This window comes from Triticum urartu, chromosome 3 (genome assembly GCF_003073215.2).
Source record: "Triticum urartu cultivar G1812 chromosome 3, Tu2.1, whole genome shotgun sequence".
Taxonomy (NCBI): domain Eukaryota; kingdom Viridiplantae; phylum Streptophyta; class Magnoliopsida; order Poales; family Poaceae; genus Triticum; species Triticum urartu.
In genome coordinates, this window is record NC_053024.1 from 88,599,578 (window position 1) to 88,619,655 (window position 20,078).

At 43.7% G+C, this 20,078-nt stretch overlaps 2 protein-coding genes across 3 annotated transcripts; both read left to right on the top strand.

The window, feature by feature from the left end:
* The first annotated feature begins 5,798 nt into the window (after positions 1 to 5,798).
* On the top strand, positions 5,799 to 14,879 carry LOC125543033 (valine--tRNA ligase, mitochondrial 1-like). Its single transcript, XM_048706274.1, has 22 exons — positions 5,799 to 5,971; positions 6,053 to 6,094; positions 6,202 to 6,258; positions 6,484 to 6,543; positions 6,620 to 6,789; positions 6,882 to 6,954; positions 7,103 to 7,168; positions 7,272 to 7,355; positions 8,885 to 8,962; positions 9,198 to 9,281; positions 9,394 to 9,473; positions 9,589 to 9,646; positions 9,741 to 10,043; positions 10,122 to 10,292; positions 11,032 to 11,222; positions 11,320 to 11,722; positions 12,579 to 12,830; positions 12,915 to 13,415; positions 13,509 to 13,606; positions 13,743 to 13,842; positions 14,308 to 14,453; positions 14,573 to 14,879. Exons 1-22 carry the CDS (start codon positions 5,963 to 5,965, stop codon positions 14,721 to 14,723), a joined length of 3,177 nt encoding a protein of 1,058 aa, XP_048562231.1. The 5' UTR covers positions 5,799 to 5,962; the 3' UTR covers positions 14,724 to 14,879.
* Positions 14,880 to 15,572: 693 nt separating this feature from the next.
* On the top strand, positions 15,573 to 19,526 carry LOC125543034 (E3 ubiquitin-protein ligase At1g12760-like). Of its 2 annotated transcripts, none has more exons than XM_048706275.1 (5): positions 15,573 to 15,724; positions 17,243 to 18,043; positions 18,381 to 18,506; positions 18,589 to 18,868; positions 18,990 to 19,526. In XM_048706275.1, exons 2-5 carry the CDS (start codon positions 17,451 to 17,453, stop codon positions 19,221 to 19,223), a joined length of 1,233 nt encoding a protein of 410 aa, XP_048562232.1. In that variant the 5' UTR covers positions 15,573 to 15,724; positions 17,243 to 17,450; the 3' UTR covers positions 19,224 to 19,526. The 2 variants fall into 2 exon arrangements, with proteins under 2 accessions (XP_048562232.1, XP_048562234.1); XM_048706277.1 differs by lacking the exon at positions 15,573 to 15,724 and adding an exon at positions 15,735 to 15,903.
* Positions 19,527 to 20,078: the final 552 nt, after the last annotated feature.

Below are 20,078 nucleotides of genomic sequence, written 5' to 3' on the forward strand. Positions count from 1 at the left end.
ATGTTCTCACCCTCACTGATGACTTGAGTAGATATGGGTATGTCTACTTAATGAAACACAAGTCTGAAACCTTTGAAAAGTTCAAGGAATTTCAGAGTGAGGTTGAGAATCAACGTGACAGGAAAATCAAGTTTCTACGATCAGATCGTGGAGGAGAATACTTGAGTCACGAATTTGGCACACACTTAAGAAAATGTGGAATAGTTTCACAACTCACGCCGCCTGGAACACCTCAGCGTAATGGTGTGTCCGAACGTCGTAATCGCACTCTATTAGATATGGTCCGATCTATGATGTCTCTTGCCGATTTACCGTTATCTTTTTGGGGGTATGCTTTAGAGACTGCCGCATTCACTTTAAATAGGGCTCCGTCGAAATCCGTTGAGACGACACCGTTTGAATTATGGTTTGGTAAGAAACCTAAGTTGTCGTTTCTAAAAGTTTGGGGATGCGATGCTTATGTCAAGAAACTTCAACCTGAAAAGCTCGAACCCAAGTCGGAAAAATGCGTCTTCATAGGATACCCTAAAGAAACTGTTGGGTATACCTTCTACCTCAGATCCGAAGGCAAGATCTTTGTTGCCAAGAATGGATTCTTTCTAGAGAAATAGTTTCTCTCGAAAGAAGTAAGTGGGAGGAAAGTAGAACTTGATGAAGTGTTACCTCTTGAACCGGAAAATGGCACAACTCAAGAAAATGTTCCTGAGGTGCCTGCACCAACTAGAGAGGAAGTTATTGATTATGATCAAGATACTTCTGATCAAGCTCCTACTGAAATTCGAAGGTCCACAAGGACACGTTCCGCACCAGAGTGGTACGGCAACCCTGTCTTGGAAATCATGTTGTTAGACAACAGTGAACCTTTGAACTATGAAGAAGCGATGGCGGGCCCGGATTTCGACAAATGGCTAGAAGCCATGAAATCCGAGATAGGATCCATGTATGAAAACGAAGTATGGACTTTGACTGACTTGCCCGTTGAACGGCGAGCCATAGAAAATAAATGGATCTTTAAGAAGAAGACAGGCGCGGATGGTAATGTGACCATCTATAAAGCTAGGCTTGTCGCTAAGGGTTATCGACAAGTTCAAGGGGTTGACTACGATGAGACTTTCTCACCGGTAGCGAAGCTGAAGTCCGTCCGAATCATGTTAGCAATTGCCGCATTTTATGATTATGAAATTTGGCAAATGGACGTCAAAACGGCATTCCTTAATGGTTTCCTTAAGGAAGAATTGTATATGATGCAGCCGGAAGGTTTTGTCGATCCTAAGAATGCTGACAAGGTGTGCAAGCTCCAACGCTCGATTTATGGGCTGGTGCAAGCATCTCGGAGTTGGAACATTCGCTTTGATGAGATGATCAAAGCGTTTGGGTTTACGTAGACTTATGGAGAAGCCTGCGTTTACAAGAAAGTGAGTGGGAGCTCTGTAGCATTTCTCATATTATATGTAGATGACATACTTTTGATGGGAAATGATATAGAACTCTTGGACAGCATCAAGGCCTACTTGAATAAGAGTTTTTCAATGAAGGACCTTGGGGAAGCTGCTTATATATTAGGCATCAAGATCTACAGAGATAGATCAAGACGCCTCATAGGTCTTTCACAAAGCACATACCTTGATAAGATATTGAAGAAGTTCAATATGGATCAGCCTAAGAAGGGGTTCTTGCCTGTGTTGCAAGGTATGAAATTGAGCTCAGCTCAATGTCCGACCACGGCAGAAGATATAGAAGAGATGAGCGTCATCCCCTATGCCTCAGCCATAGGTTCTATTATGTATGCCATGCTGTGTACCAGACCTGATGTAAACCTTGCCGTAAGTTTGGTAGGAAGGTACCAAAGTAATCCCGGCAAGGAACACTGGACAGCGGTCAAGAATATCCTGAAATACCTGAAAAGGACTAAGGAAATGTTTCTCGTTTATGGAGGTGACGAAGAGCTCGTCGTAAAGGGTTACGTCGACGCTAGCTTCGACACAGATCTGGATGACTCAAAGTCACAAATCGGATACATGTATATTTTGAATGGTGGGGCAGTAAGCTGGTGCAGTTGCAAGCAGAGCGTCGTGGCGGGATCTACATGTGAAGCGGAGTACATGGCAGCCTCGGAGGCAGCACATGAAGCAATTTCGGTGAAGGAGTTCATCACCGACCTAGGAGTCATACCCAATGCGTCGGGGCCGATCAAGCTCTTCTGTGACAACACTGGAGCTATTGCTCTTGCCAAGGAGCCCAGGTTTCACAAGAAGACAAGGCACATCAAGCGTCGCTTCAACTCCATTCGTGAAAATGTTCAAGATGGAGACATAGAGATTTGTAAAGTGCATACGGACCTGAATGTAGCGGATCCGTTGACTAAACCTCTCCCTAGAGCAAAACATGATCAACACCAGAATTCCATGGGTGTTCGATTCATCACAATGTAACTAGATTATTGACTCTAGTGCAAGTGGGAGACTGTTGGAAATATGCCCTAGAGGCAATAATAAAAGCATTATTATTATATTTCTTTGTTCATGATAATTGTCTTTATTCATGCTATAATTGTGTTATCCGGAAATCGTAATACATGTGTGAATAACAGATACCAACATGTCCCTAGTAAGCCTCTAGTTGACTAGCTCGTTGATCAACAGATAGTCATGGTTTCCTGGCTATGGACATTGGATGTCATTGATAACGGGATCACATCATTAGGAGAATGATGTGATGGACAAGACCCAATCCTAAACATAGCATAAGATCGTTTAGTTCGTTTGCTAGAGTTTTCCAATGTCAAAGTATCCTTTCCTTAGACCATGAGATCGTGTAACTCCCGGATACCGTAGGAGTGCTTTGGGGTGTACCAAAACGTCACAACGTAACTGGGTGACTATAAAGGTATACTACAGGTATCTCCGAAAGTGTCTGTTTGATGACACGGATCAAGACTGGGATTTGTCACTCCGTATGACGGAGAGGTATCACTGGCCACTCGGTAATGCATCATCAATTACGAGCTCAAGGTGACCAAGTGGTTGATCACGGGATCATGCATTACGGTACGAGTAAAGTGACTTCCCGGTAACGAGATTGAACAAGGGATTGGGATACCGACGATCGAATCTTGGGCAAGTAACATACCGATTGACAAAGGGAATTGAGTACGGGATTGATTAGGTCCTCGACATCGTGGTTCATCCGATGAGATCATCGTGGAGCATGTGGGAGCCATCATGGGTATCCAGATCCCGCTGTTGGTTATTGACTAGAGAGTCGTCTCGGTCATGTCTACTTGTCTCCCAAACCCGTAGGGTCTACACACTTAAGGTTCGGTGACGTTAGGGTTATGAAGATATGTATATGCAGTACTCCGAATGTTGTTCGGAGTCCCGGATGAGATCCCGGACGTCACGAGGAGTTCCGGAATGGTCCGGAGGTAAAGATTTATATATGGGAAGTCCTGTTTCGGCCATCGGGACAAGTTTCGGGGTAATCGGTATTGTACCGGGACCACCGGAAGGGTCCCGGGGGTCCACCGGGTGGGGCCACCTGTCCCGGGGGGCCACATGGGCTGTAAGGGGGTGCGCCTTGGCCTACATGGGCCAAGGGCACCAGCCCCAAGAGGCCCATGCGCCTAGGGTTACAAGGGGAAAGAGTCCTAGGAGGGGAAGGCACCTCCTAGGTGCCTTGGGGGGGAGGGAAACCCCCCTTGGCCGCCGCCCCACCCTAGGAGATTGGATCTCCTAGGGCCGGCGCCCCCCTTGGCCCTCCTATATATAGTGAGGGAAGGAGGGCTTTTCTCCCACGCCTTTGGTTGCCTCCTTCTCCCTCTCCAACACCTCCTCCTCTTCCATAGCGCTTGGCGAAGCCCTGCCGGAGTACTGCAGCTCCATCAACACCACGCCGTCGTGCTGCTGCTGGTGCCATCTCCCTCAACCTCTCCTCTCCCCTTGCTGGATCAAGAAGGAGGAGACGTGGCTGTTCCGTACGTGTGTTGAACGCGGAGGTGCTGTCCGTTCGGTGCTAGGATCTCCGGTGATTTGGATCACGTCGTGTACGACTACCTCATCCCCGTTCTTTGAACGCTTCCGCTCGCGATCTACAAAGGTATGTAGATGCATCCGATCACTTGTTGCTAGATGAACTCATAGATGGATCTTGGTGAAACCGTAGGAAATTTTTTGTTTTCTGCAACGTTCTCCATCAAGCGCCACTTTCCTCAACCAGCGCCCGCAGCGCATCGTGCGCCAGCTTCCGTGGGCCGGTCCAGGAAAGGAGGCGATCGCTGGTTCGGGAGTCGCTCGTTTCCCATCTCGCAGGATCGCTAGTTCAGGGCAGTTGGTCGTTTCTCATCTCGTGGTCAATGGTTGACCGGGCCAGTTGACTATTTTACAAATTCTTTTTTCAGAAAACCCCCTCTCCCCAAAAATCACCAAATTCGAAAAAGTTCATCTCTTTTGAAAAAATGTTCAGCAATTTTGAAGAATAGTTCATCAAATTTAGAAAAAAGTTCATCAATTTTGAAAAAAGTTCATCGAATTTGAAAAAAGTTCACTGAATTTGGAAAAAGGTTAATCAAATTTTAAGATAAGTTTAAAAAATTAGAAAAAAGTTCATCGAAATTGAAAAAAAGTTCATTAAAAATCGAAAAAGTTCATTGAAATGGAAAAACGTTCAGTGAATTTAAAAAAAAGTTCATCGAATTTGAAAAAAAGTTCAATGAATTTAAAAAATAGTTCATCGATTTGAAGAAAAAGTTCAAAAATTATAAAAAACATCGAGGCAGGAAGAATAAAAAGAAAAAACAAAAACGATAAACGATAAAGGAAAAAGGTGAAAGGACAGATGAAATAAGAATGGAAGTAAAAGGATTTTATTGATCGAATCTAGCTGGGTGGCGCGGTGGTAGCTGCCTGTTAATTCGAAGGGAAGGTTGGGGCCATACCTGGCCAAATGGGCCGGCCTAGGCGTGCCGGCACGATAGCCCGCATGCCTGGGCCGTGCCTGGGCTGGCTAGGCAGGCACGCGTGCCGGCTCGGCACGGCACGCTTAACCGTCTGGCGTGTGGCGACTAGCTGGGCAGAAGCGTCTCAGTCAAAAGAAACGTTGTGTGAGGGACCCGGAGGTGTGGCCCATGAAAGCGATATGCGCACGAGATCCGAGGCACGCGCGAACGAGAGAGACATGCTTCGATGTGCCTCCTGCGCGAGTGCACGACGTGTGAGATTTTTTTCCTAGGCACTAGGCAAGAGATCACGTACGTAGCATGCCTCGATCTCTCGTGCTGGCGTGCTTACCGGGCCAGCGTGCCGACACGCGCTTGGGCCGCGAAGGTCAGCACGCGTGCCGGCCCGGCCCGGCCCACGTACTAAGCGTGCCTGGTCGGGCCGTGCCGTGCCTGGCCCGTTTAACTCAGGCCGGGCCGGGCCGGGCCGTGCCAGCCCGTTTGGCCAAGTTTGGTTGGGGCTCGATACCTGTCGGGAGCGCTACCTTTTTTGCCTCTACAAAACAGAAAGGAACCAGGGTGAGATGGGCCGGCCCAGTGCGGGGCGCTGCAGGCGCCCGTTTGCAGAATACACATTAACGGACGCCTGCAGCGCCAAATAGGATTTGCCAAAATTAAGGGCTCAAGGAGGGCGCTATTTTCTTTTTATAAAAAAACTCAAGGAGGAAGGGTTTATCGGGCTTAGGAACAAGTGCTGCGCTGCTGGGCCAGACATATGGTTTTTCCTGGGCCGCCCCATTCAGGGAGAGAACACGGGCTACAAAGCGATGGCATCCCGGCCCATCTGATAAACCCACATGTCAGTGTCACACTCGGGCACGGTATCCGCTAACCCCTTTCACCATCCTCGAAAACCAAAAGAAATCCCGCAAAACCCTAACCTCTCAGCGACCCTCTGCTCTCGCCGTGCTCCGCAACGTCCAAGCAAGCGCCGGCGGCGCGACCAGCCGTACCACCCGATCTCTCACCATGGAGAAGGTAATCCCGCGCTCATCCGCTCCCATCGATGGATCTCTTCGCTCGCGCGCCTCTGATTCGAGTTTTGCTGGCCTCGTGCAGCCCGCGGCGCAGGCACCGGGGAAGGCGGCTTCAGAGGAGAAGGTCTGTGCGGAAGTTGCCGCGACGGCAGTCCAATTTTGCGCTCTGTTTATTATCAGCGGCTCACCCGATTTCTCTCCTCTCTTTTTTGGTGGTGATGCGAGCAGCAGCTTGACGACAAGGAGCTGGAGCTAGAGCGGGAGCGGAAACTGAAGAAAGAGCAGAAGGTATGCTTGGCCGAGATCCGTGTGAAATTGCTTTCGCGAATTTTGTCCCTGTGCTGTTGTTCGTCTTGACGTGCATTTGTAATTGACAACCAGTTCTCCCGAATTGGTTGTGTGGTCATCTGTGAATTGTGCTGATGTTAGAAACTACAGGTCCAGTGCCAAGATGAAATTATTAGTTATGTTTATGGGAAAAGATCCCTTATGGGTTCAGTGTTCTACTTGCAGGCTAGAGAGAAAGAGGAGAAAAAGCTCAAGGCAAAGCAAAAGGAGACTGCTAGGCTCCAGGTTGCAACATCCTTAAATGAGTTTGGTGCTGGAACGCTTGGTGGAGATGGGTTTGTGCTGATTTCGTCGTCTGCAGGCTCAAGCAACATCGGATGGACCTAAGAAAAGTGAGAAGAAGCAAAAGAAGAAGGCTGCGGGGGATGAAAACCCCGAGGATTTCATTGACCCTAAGACCCCTAGTGGGGAGAAGAAATCGCTTGCACCTCAAATGGCTAAGCAGTATAGCCCAAGTGCAGTTGAAAAATCGTAAGATGCGCTAGTCTGCTTTTCTCGTATTTGTAATTCATAGCATCTGAGACGCCTACCTGAACTGAATACCTTTTCTCCCCACAATGTAGGTGGTACTCCTGGTGGGAGTCAGCAGGATATTTTGGGGCAGACCCTGCAAGCACAAAACCACCTTTTGTTATAGTAAGTGACCCACTTCTTATTAGCTTCATGCAAGATGTGCACTGGGAGCTGGGTTAGCATGATGTCATCTTATGGGATCACTAGTGTTTTTGTACAAATGTGGATTTGGATTTCCTTCCAGCAAAAGTGCTAAGTTATTTCATTTCAGGTTCTACCACCTCCGAATGTGACTGGAGCGCTTCATATTGGTCATGCACTTACAGTGGCTATAGAGGTGTAAATTTTATGCTTGTAGAGATGTGAGACCTATTTGCCATTCCCTGGTCACTCACGAGACATTTTAAGCTCTTTGCTTTTATTTTGTTTCAACAATGCAGGATGCTATGATAAGGTGGAGGAGAATGTCGGGATATAATGCTCTGTGGGTCCCAGGAGTGGACCATGCTGGAATTGCTACACAGGTCTGTATCTTGGACTTGATTAAGTTCATCTTGTGAATGACATACACATATAGTACAGTTGAGTTACTCATATCTTCTTTGGTGGCACTTGCTGTCACTCAACTTATGAAAAAATACCGTGTTTGTTGTTTGTGTGCCACCACTAAAATAAAGCTGCCTACAGGGGTTCTAGGCCCTGTTAGTATATGTAATGTTTGTAATATTGGCAAAAGTATTTGGAACACTATTTCCAAAGCCCAGATGTTTCTTACCGTGTTACTGCCTTACCGGTAGGCTTGCCAATTTCGCATGCACCTAACTAGAAGCAATGGCCACATGGATATTTTAGTTTTGGCAGAATGATGTACTTTCTCTTTATCAGACTTTCTTTTTCCCTTTTAGCAAATGAAACTAAATCTTGTATAAAACAATTCCTTATTTAACACTATCTTAAATTTCGTTTCCTTATTTAACACTCAAAAAAAATTCTTCCCTATCTAACAACGAGTTCAATTTTTATACCCTTTATGACACTTTCATCCATTTTAAGCCTAAATGACACCTGAAAAGACCCTTTTGTCCCTCATGTGATGTGTGTGTGGGGAGGGGGGCAGTAGTATACACTCAACATCAGTGAGGCAGTAGCGCACACACACGCATTGTAAGAGTTAATCCCGTGTTCGTATAGGTATCCACGTAGGATATTTATTCCTAGTCGGTTTAGGTTAGGTCCAGGTTAGTAATATATATACATGTACCCCGTGTATTATATACCACAACAAGAGACACCAGGTCAAAGCAATACAAAAATAAAAGAAAGCCTTTGGCCATAAACAAGTCTACCGATCCGCCGAGTTGTTCCGTCGTGATGGTATCGATCATGTTGCACTAGTGCGAGCCGCCTAGAAACGATCGATAGAATGGATCAGCTAGCTCACATACGTGTGAGGTACGTACTGGCTTGACCACGTACGGCTGGAAATCCATCCAGCTGCATGCTTGCTTGCTAGCTTACAAGCCAGTTTTGCACGTACGTGTGTTTTCTGAATCGATCTAGTGCTATAAATAAACCCAGCACGCATTGGCAGGAGCACACACACAACAACACACACAGTGGTGGAGGCATAGGGTGCTGGCAAGGGCCTTGCCCCCCCTAAAAGAAAACTTAGATATTCAAAATAGATTATGTGGGCTCCATAGGAAAATCCAACAAATAATAGTATAATAATTATTCATAAAGATGATAAAAAAAATCATCAAACAGCACACGTGCACAAACATACCACATGAGGGGTAAAAGAGTCTTTTCAAGTGTCATTTAGGCTAAAAATGGACTAAAGTGTTATAAAAGGCATAAAATTTAGACTCCTTGCTAGATAGGGAAGAAATTATTTGTCGATGTCAAATAGGGCATAAAATTTAGACAGTGTTAAATAAGGAATTCTCTCATCTTGTATGGTGTTGCCAAATGTAGTTATTTTGTATTGTCTTCAACCTGCATTATATTCTACACCCTCTGTTTGATTTAATAATATGTTCTCCTAAGCCAGGTTGTAGTGGAAAAGAAGCTAATGCGTGAAAGGAAGCTGACAAGGCATGACATAGGCCGTGACAAATTTATATCTGAAGTAAGCACCTATATTCCCCTTAATACATGGTTATGTTTGTTGTTCATCTTCTCCTGTATCAGATCATAATTCATTTAATCATTACCTTTATACTATGGAATATTAATAATCGGGCTCAACATCCGATGTAGTCATAAAATCGCAGTGAGCATAGCTTCACACTGGGCTTAATTTGATTCCATTGTGGTAATCATTTTCTTGCTTATTCTATTTTTTGTCATCATCTTTCGGTCAGGTTCTGAAATGGAAAGATCAGTACGGTGGTACCATACTGGGTCAATTACGTAGGCTTGGGGCTTCGCTTGATTGGTCCCGTGAGGTAAAATTCCTGTTTTCTTTAGTTGAGAAAAAAAGCACATGCACTTGTTTTTTTTACTCTTATATTTCTTACTCTGAAATTACCAACTTGATGATCTTAACTCGTGTATCAGTGTTTCACAATGGATGAACAACGATCGAAAGCTGTAACCGAAGCATTTGTTAGGTTGCACAAAGATGGCCTAATTTATAGGTTAGTTTCCTCTCCTGTTGCTGTAAGTGTTAACATATTTTTAACTATCATCTCTATGTCATTCAATGACCGACCTAGTTTTCTTACCTCTTATGTATGATTTGGTCCTTTACAGGGACTACCGCCTTGTGAATTGGGACTGCACACTTTTAACAGCAATATCTGACATAGAGGTTAACAAAGCTTATTGTATTGTCTACACTGTACAGTTTGATTCCACACCCATGACTAAGATCAACTTCTTCATTAAAAATGCTGTTTTCTCAGGTGGATCATCTAGAGCTTAAAGAGGAAACTATGCTGAAGGTCCCTGGTTATAGTAGTCCTGTACAGTTTGGTGTGTTGATATCCTTTGCCTATCCTCTTGAAGAAGGACTAGGTGAAATTATTGTCGCAACAACAAGAATTGAAACAATGCTCGGTGATACGGCAATAGCTGTTCATCCTGAGGATAAAAGGTATAAGCATCTGCATGGAAAGCATGCCATTCACCCGTTCAATGGCCGAAAACTCAAAATAATCTGCGATGCGGTGTTAGTGGATCCCACTTTCGGTACTGGGGCTGTCAAGGTATGTTATAATGCCTAGGACTGACCTAATTTATTTTTATTTCAGTTTACCTAATTTATTTGCGTGCTCGTTTTGCAGATTACACCTGCCCATGACCCAAATGACTTTGAGGTTGGAAAACGACACAACCTAGAGTTCATCAATATCTTCACAGATGATGGGAAGATAAACAGCAATGGAGGTGCACAATTTGAAGGAATGCCAAGATTTGCTGCTCGGGTTGCAGTTATTGATGCACTGAAGGAAAAGGTATTACTGGTTTCATTTAGCTATTGGTGCATAACGTTTATGATGTAGTATTTGAAGAATGGTTGTTAGGTTATTGCGCTGGATTAGTATAAATTTTAGGTGATGGCATACAAAGAGAGACTATACAGTGAAATATCATGAACTTATGTAATGTAATATTCACATTTCTATTTTGCTAACACTTACTACAAAAAACAAATTGGAACTTGCTAGCCTTAAGCAATATTGTTTCTTGTATAAACATTTCTACCTCTTACATGGTTGTCCTTCACCCTTTCTGATTAATCTAGTTAATGAGTCTCTCAGTACAGCGTTCTTTTTATGAGAAATATGTGTTTTGGTAGTTTGTGTATATGTTGCTTCAAGGCTTCTTCATGTTATCCCATTTTGGTTGGGTATCCATTGTAACGGATTCTCATCTCTTATTAGAAATTTGCATGCCTGTGGAATCCAGTGACCAACTATTTACCTTTACTAATCACTTTAGACTGATTTTTTTGCCTTTTCCAATTTATTTCATTTGGATTAATTAAGTACTCCATCCGTTCCTAAATATAAGTCTTTTTAGAGATTTCAATATGGACCACATACGTAGCAAAATGAGTGAATCTACACTCTAAACTATGTCTATATACATCCGTATGTAGTCCATATTGAAATCTCTAGAAAGACATATATTTAGGAACAGAGGGAGTAGTTCTGAGTTTTGGACTAACAATGTTTTATTCTGCCAATTAAGGGGTTGTACAAGGACACAAAAAAGAATGAAATGAATTTGGGCATTTGTTCAAGAAGTAATGATGTAGTGGAACCTATGATAAAGCCTCAATGGTTTGTTAATTGCCATACGATGGCAAAGGCAGGTCTTGATGCTGTAAGATCCAAAAAAATTGAGATTATTCCGCAACAATATGAACAAGACTGGTACAGGTATCTCCTTTTGCCTAGTTATAAGTGCCACCTCTTGCAGACTTCAGCTGAAAGTAATGAAATATCAAGAAACATGATCCATCCACCATTCTTGCAGATGGCTTGAAAATATACGCGATTGGTGTGTTTCAAGGCAACTCTGGTGGGGACATCGTGTACCTGCGTGGTATGTGACACTAGAAGATGAGCAATTGAATGATCTGGGATCAAACAATGACCGTTGGATAGTCGCAAGGAATGAATGTGATGCAATGCTTGAGGCACAGAAAAAGTATCCGGGGAAGAAATTCCAGTTAAATCAAGACCCTGACGTTTTGGATACTTGGTTTTCATCTGGTCTCTTCCCATTGACAGTGCTTGGTTGGCCAGATGATACTGCTGATCTTCGTGCTTTCTACCCTACTTCAGTACTTGAAACTGGACTTGATATTCTCTTCTTCTGGGTGGCACGTATGGTGATGATGGGTATGCAACTTGGTGGTGATGTGCCATTTCAGAAGGTAACGACAGAAATGTTTTTCTCTGACAATCAAACTGTATTCTATCTACAGTTCTAATAATCCATTATACATAAATAATCTAATTCCTTGTGCGCACTCTTTAGCTTATAGCTACCTCTTCCTTCTGTCTCCATAGGCCTGGACATAGTGAAACTTTGCTTTAGTGTAACAGTAGCTATGCCCAAATGTCCAAAAACTGAAGCAATCTACATTTAATAGTGGCAGTGCATAACCACCATTGTTTCACAAAATCATGCATTATGAATTCTACTGACATTTGCTGAATGGATTAATGAGGTTGTCCATTTTGCACTATTTGCTGCTCTGCCATTTTCCTCTACATGCCATTCCAGTGTTGTCCTGATTGAACTCTGAAGATATGTTACTCACGGCAATCTACCTTAAACCTTGGTAGTTGGAGTATGTGGATGTTACAGACAAGGTTCAGTTAAAAAAATGAGAGCGTAATTGTTTGACAATATAGTGCACTATAAGTTTTCCAGATACTCGTTGGAGAAACTTCCACCCTTTTTCAATTATTATTCCGCGATCTGTCATTTGTGTCAACGGGTCAGCTTCCTGCATGAACTCTGTTCTTAGTTAATTTTGAACACAAGTTACATTTCTGTCATCATCGTCCTTTGTCATATTGTACTGTGTGCTTGATTGAGACTATCATGTAGTGTTAAATGCTTAAACTCATTAACTTTCCTTTTCTTTTCTGGATGGAAGGTGCTTCTCTTTAAATTCCGAAACTATTTATTTAACCAACCATATTGAGCTTCAACTCTTTTCTAGTTGAAGATATGCTTTAATTGTCTTGCATACTGAATCATGATTGCACCCTCTTTTGCAGGTGTATTTGCATCCTATGATCCGTGATGCACATGGCCGCAAAATGTCCAAGTCACTTGGTAATGTTGTTGATCCCCTCGAGGTGATAAACGGTACGACACTTGAAGATCTCCTCAAACGTTTGGAAGAAGGCAACCTGGATCAAAATGAGTTAAGTGTTGCAAGAGAAGGGAAGAAGAAAGATTTTCCTGATGGCATTGCTGAATGTGGCACTGATGCACTCCGTTTCGCACTGATTTCTTACACTTCTCAGGTTATAGTCACACCCATTTGAGTTTCTGTTGTAGTATTATAAGCTCCCAATTCATCTTTTTATAGAATCTCTCTTGTTTTGCAGTCTGACAAGATAAATCTTGATATCAAGAGGGTTGTTGGATATCGCCAATGGTGCAATAAATTGTGGAATGCCATTCGTTTTGCAATGGGCAAACTTGGTGATCATTATACTCCACCAGCAACCATTGTTGTGTCTTCAATGCCCCCGGTCTGCAAATGGATACTCTCGGTACTTAACAAGGCTATTGGCAAGACTGTGACCTCATTAGAAGCATACAAGTTCGCCGATGCAACATCTGCTATTTACTCATGGTGGCAATACCAGCTATGTGATGTATTTATAGAAGCTGTAAAACCTTACTTCTTCAATGACTCTCAAGAGTTCGATTCAGCAAGAGCTGCTTGTAGAGATGCCCTATGGGTTTGCCTCGACAATGGTTTGCGTCTGCTCCACCCATTCATGCCTTATGTAACAGAAGAACTCTGGCAGCGTCTTCCTCAGCCCAAAGATTCTTGCAGAAAAAATTCCATCATGATATCAGAATATCCATCTGTTGTTCAGGTAATACTCATGTCTAACAGAAGACTTTAAATACATCGAATTTCATGTTGCAATATCCTTTTCTTAGTGGAAAGCAATTGTTCTTTATCACAGGAATGGGCAGATGATAAACTTGAAAGTGAATTTAGTATTATCTTGGATACTGTGAACAAACTAAGATCTCTGAAGCCACCAACAGATACAAATGAGAGGTGTGTATATATGGTCATGTACCTGGGCTTTGTGTTCACAATGTACTGTGCATGATATATATGGTTGCTTGATTCTTCTTGTTCTACAGTTGGCTTGCCAAATCGACATCTTATTTCTTATCTTTTTCATGAACAGGCGACCTGCTTTTGCACTTTGTCGAGGCGAAGATATTGCTGCCACTGTTCAGTGCTATCAATCTCTAGTGGTGTCTCTTTCTTCTGTATCGTCACTTAAGGTTTTGCCTTGCATTTCCTTAGCTGTATTATGTGTTTTATTATCTGAAAACTTCCTTTACGGATCTAATGTTTTGGTAAAGCCTGGAGTGGAGCATATCATCTCAAGTGACTGTCTATCGCAGAATAATCAATTTTCATACTCCCTCCGTTTCTTAATATAGGGTGTATAGTTTTTGGTACGGAAATTAAAGAATGCATGTGGAGAAAAAATTTCACAAGTTATGGGTGAGATTACACCTAACTAATTAACATGAGAAAATAGAGGAGCTAGCCTAATATATGGAAATATAATAAATTCACTAGAAACATTATCCAGCCAAGTGGTGCAATGCAATACACCTTATATTTCGGATTTTTTCTCAAAAATCTATACACCTTATATCAAGGAACGGAGGGAGTAGTTGTTTTTATCCTTTTTCATCTGTTTGATGAAAAATACTGATTTGATGTTGGACAATTTCCAGATCCTGGCAGAGAGTGACGAAACTCCACTTGACTGTTCGACTGCTGTTGTCAACAAAGATCTGTCCGTATACCTTGAGCTTCAAGGAGCTCTAAACGCGGAAGTGGAGCTCGAAAAGCTAAGGAAAAAGAGGGATGAAATCCAAAAGTAAGCCTGATTTGCCATCTAATTGTTCTCTCCCGCTAAAGATCCGCATGTATGGTTGTCGTTGTTGTTAATCCCACTGTATCACCTGTAACATGGTTTCTTGTTATCCATGCGCGCAGGCTACAGCATGCCCTTTCTCAGAAGATGGAAGCGTCCGGTTACAGAGAGAAGGCCCCGCCCAGCGTCCAAGAGGAGGACATGAGGAAACTCACTGCCTTTTTCGAGCAACTGCGGGTGATTGGTGAAGCTGAGAAGAAACTAGATGCGTAAATTGGCAATGCTTGAGTCGGCTCTCTGTTTATTGATTGGAAACGAATGGCATTTTTGTTTCGAAGCTGATGTACTGCACAGTTTTTTGCGGATGCTGATGCTGTGATCACATTTACAGAAAATTCAAATGGAGCAATGAAACTCCAATTTCCCACATATGCCTTACTTTTGTAAATAATGTTTACCTGCGAGTGTCAGTGTCAATTGACTATTTTTTTCAGTGGCCAAGCCGTTGAGTTTTTTTTTTTTTGCAAAGTTCTGCATTCAATTTGAACTTGTCTGTTCTATCCATGGGTGTAAAGTGTAGAAAGGGCAACAATATTCAGCAGAAACGCAAAACCACATTTTGTGAAAAAAAGGAATCTATATAGTACTTAAATCATCATGATTCACTGACATAACAAATGGTGCTTCTTAGAAAAGATAAGCAATTTTAAAGATTTATTATTAACTAGTCACTCTGCTAAAAATAGGACAATCGCACACCTGAAATGTGCGCTTGCTATATTTGCGAGAGGGAAAATGTGTTATGCACTGGCCATTTGTCTGTTTTACCTAACATTAGTCGAAGCCAAAAAGAAAAAGAAATAAATAAAGGCTTAATAATCCTTTGCCCCTACTGTTACTCTACCTAATCCCACACGGTTTCTACGAGGAAAACGACTCCGTTTTCAAACAAAGAAGTTTCTAATCCTGCACGCGCCAACGGCCTACCCGCCCACCTCCCCCCGGCCGTCCGATCCCGCCCCGCTGGCCACACGAACGGCCGCGATGCGTTCCATCTATAATTACCGAGCTGCCCCCGCTTGACCCCCGCTTGACCTGTTCGTCCCTGACCGCTGACCTACATAAGGCAAAGCACCGACGGAGCAGACAAAAATGGAGGAGAGAGAATAGAATTTTCCGCCAGGAGCGCCGCGACGACGACGACGACCAGAGGAGGACGAGGCCTATAGCTCCAAGCTTCGGCCCACGCCCCGCCCCTTCCCCCGCCCTGCCCGGTACGTGCGTCCCTTCCCTTCCTCGCTCCGGGATCGGGTCGGGGGGCGGCGCCGGTCGCCGCAAGGTTCGCCGGCTCGATTGAAATCGGCTGCGAGCTGCCGGGCTGCTCCTGTCGGCGTGTTCGTGCTGGGTATCGGATTCTCGTAGCCACGTACGTACGTAGCTGGGTTGAGACGGCGTGAGTAACATGCCCGTTGGATTTGGTTTCCCTGTAGCTGCCGTTCTCCACATGCATTTTTTTTTGAACCAGTCCCGGTGATTTGATGGCGTTGACGATTAGGAGGAGCGTTTCTCTTGTTTCCTTCCGTTGAGCTAGTATTTTGTGGCGCCGTTTGAACTAGTGTTTGGGGCCTGCCGGAATTGGTCTTTGTTTCTGGTGCTGGTAGGTGTATTTTCCACATTGGGTCCGCTAATCCAATGCACACCACTTGGAAAAAAAGATTGTGTGTTAACTTGCAGTTTACCTTTGGAATTCTGATTAGCCTGTTTTCCATGATTGGTCTGTGGTCAAGTTCTAGGATTGTATGTTTTTTTTTTCATTTGATGAAACATTCTGTGATGCCAAATTTTTAGACAAAAAGAATTGGAACTTTGGATGGTGACCGATGCTTACCTTGCACAAATGCCCTCATTCTTCGCGATGTTTCATAAAGTCAGGTGTAGTCCTGTGGAACGATATATGATGCCTTACCTCTTTTCGAAAAAAAAGACGTCTTGCCTCATACAAAGACCGCATTGCCCCGATTGTCGGAATTGGGTGTGGTTCTGTTTGCCTCTGGGTTTGCTGATTCGCGTTCAGGGTTTGCTGGTCTGATTGAATTGTTGTGAGCCACTGGATTTGATCTTGTGGTTGTGTTTATGCGGAATATTGAATTCGCATAGCCACATTGTTGGGTTGAGATGGATGCTGCTTTTATGAGTAATGCCCGTTGGATTTGGTTTCCCTGTTTCTGCTGCTCTCCATGCGTATCAGACGGCCAGGTGATTTGGGGGAATGGTGAGCATTGATGATTAGGAGGGGCATTATTGCAGCATTTTTTTTGTTTCCTCCGTTTTCATTGTAATGCTCATTTGAGCTAAATGTGTCGACGTGGCGTTTGAACTAGTATCTTGGTCTGCCACAATTGATCTTTGTTTCTAGGGTTGGTAGATGTTACATTGGATCCACTAATCCTATCGTTCCTAAGTTCCTACTCGTTGCATGCCACTGGGAAAAAACATCGACTTCTGGCGTGCCTTCGGAATGTAGATTGATCCTTTTCTCTTCCTTGCATAATTGGTTTGTGGTCAAGCTGTAGGATTGCGGAAAACTGTTGATGAAAAGGTTGATTCTATAATGCCAAAATTTGCAACATTACATTGGAATTGGGGATGGTAAATGAGGCTTACCTTACACACTAAATATGATCATTGTAATCTTTCATAAAGTCAGGCTATGGTCTTTCCTTCAAGTGCAATCGTGTCTATTGATATATGATGTCTTACCTTATACAAAGGCTTTCATAATTTTGTGCCAGAACTGAAGTTTACACTAAAAGTCACCTGAAGGTGGTGTAGGGGGGAAACACATCGGTTCAAAGTGTGTGAGAAAGATATAGAGCATTCTGTCGGAAACTGCTGCATACCAAGGAAAATGTCAAGCTAAGGTGCTGGGTTGGTTTCCAGTTTACAGCCGCTCCTGTTGAATCGCAGTGTGAACGTGCAGCAGATTAGCATCCTTTACTGATGGATCACCCTGGAAATGTCACTCGTCATGATCACACAATCGACATACCAAGGAATGATCTGATGTCGCCGTCAACATCCCGTCCGGACAATCATAATCACTTGGATGAGTTGAACCACAACAGAGGTCCTTCAAATGAAGTTCCTCCTGTCCCAGAAAGTTCTGGCACAGCCGGTATGCCTGACTTTCGAAGCGCATCTTTCGTGAGAAGGGATCAAGTCAATCGTCAGCAGAATCCTTTGAATTCTGGCTTATGGATCTCAATCGAGCTTATTGTAAATGTTAGTCAGATTATAGCAGCTGCTACTGTCCTGTCGGTATCAAGGAATGAGCATCCACGCGCTCCACTATTTGAGTGGGTTGTTGGCTATATAATAGGTTGTGTTGCTACTATTCCACATCTTTATTGGCGCTATCTCCATCGCAATTGCCAGAACATCGAGCAAGAACCATCAGCCCAGGGTTCATCTCAAAGGAACATATCCGAGTCTGATTCTTTTGCAGCAATTTCATCTGCTCATGCATCAGAAGCTGTAAATGAAGATAACAACACTGGAGTCCCAAGAAACAATTTCCCGATTGCAAGTCCAAGGTAACATTTTCTTCCCCTGTGAAAAAAAGAACATTCTCTTCGACTGAACCACCTGCAGAAGCAGTTTAGCTATCACGATTTGGCTGCTTCTGCATAACTAATAATGAGAGTAAACATTAGGTCTTTCAGGATTGCTCAATACTCCCTCCATTCCAAAATAAGTGTCTCAAGCTTAATACAACTTTGTACTAGAGTTAGTACAACGTTGAGACACTTATTTGGGACGGAGGGAGTACATTAGATCATTTTACTCTGCCCCCTGGATGAGATGCAACGTTTTGAATTCTTCCTGATGTTTAAAGTTACGAAGTAACAAGATTTATTTTTTTACTTGTAGGGTCTACGCATTGGTTGCGTGCTTGAAGTTGGCCTTGGATTGTTTCTTTGCCGTGTGGTTTGTTGTGGGGAATGTGTGGATATTCGGTGGCCGCTCTTCCGTCCATGACGCTCCTAACTTGTACAGGTGTGTGTTGCTAGGTGCTCTGCATGACACGTTCCTTTCACCTCGGATGTACCTTGCTTATTTGTTTGTAACCATTTTCCAGGCTGTGTATAGTGTTCCTTGCATTCGGCTTCATCGGCTATGCACTGCCTTTCATCCTGTGCACGATGATATGCTGCTGCCTGCCCTGCATAATCTCCATGGTAGGCTTCCACGAGGATCTGGATATGAACAAAGGCGCTACCGCAGAAGTAATCAACACGCTGGTGGCGTACAAGTACAAGTCGATGAGGATCCGCGACGGAGGAGATGTGGGGGAAGACAATGGTGGCGTTCTGGCATCTGGAACTGACAAGGAGCGGACTATCTCCGCGGAAGACGCCGTGAGTTTCCCACCCGTTTTCCATTTTACACTTATCAAGTGTGGAAACTTGTGCTCATGCATACACATTTGTGCCGCGTTGCGCGATTAGCTGACATCTGGGAACCTCTGGGCTCTTTCAGGTTTGCTGCATCTGTTTGTCAAGGTTCTCGAACAACGAAGATCTGCGAGAGCTTCCCTGCGGGCACGTCTTTCACATGGAATGCATCGACAAGTGGCTCAAGATCAACGCGCTGTGCCCTCTCTGCAAGTCCGAGCTGGGCGGCTCAACGGCGGCATCTCCTGAGGCTGGCCCCGAGGGCCAACACCAACAGAATGAGAACAGGGAAGGAGGCGACGTCGAGTCACAGCGGTAGCTGTTCTTCTGCTTCGTCCCATGAGCATGGGCATGAGGATGGAACACGCCCTTTCGCGTGGTGCACACTGACCAACTCCTGATTTTACGTGACAAGCTATAAGTAGGACGCAAGTCCATTTCTCCCATTCTGGCGGAATTGTCTCGTATATATTGTAAATACTCACACCTGCTTAGCTAGTGATCATACTCAGTATTTATCGAATGTGGCATTCACCGGAAACAGTGGTTGGAGCACTGGAATTGTCTCCAAATCATGCAGAAATTGAACTGTTTCATGTGAAATTCCAAAGCAGAGAGCTCATGACCCTGTAACTAATTAATGCCGCACTTCGAGTCCATCCGAGAGTCTTATTCTTTTGCGGGAAAATACTTTGTATTACTCAAATATCAGGGTTGCATTCCTCGTTACAGCGATTTACGACCACATCTGGTCCATACCCTAACCAAACCATAGTGTGTTTCTGACATCTATCTCTGTCCGGGTTTATTGGACCCCCTTGTATTTTGGGTAAATTTTTGACCATCTATAAAACTAACAAATTATAAATTATATGATACAAAAAGTATATTGTTGAGTTCGTATTTGAAAGAGCTTTCCCATAGGATAAATTTTGTGACATATAACTTACATTTTATTAGTTAATTTTATCATCAAACTTTAGCCCAAAATAAGAGGGGTCTAATAAACCCGGGCAGAGGTAGTAGCGAAGTTCGTTAACAAATGGCTTACATGAGTGGCACGAGTATTTAGTTCCACTTTTATTTCATCCACCATGAAAGTGTATCTTGATCTATCAGTGTAGCTAGCCTTTAGAAGATTAAATGCCTCCAAACAATCTGTCTCCATCAAAAA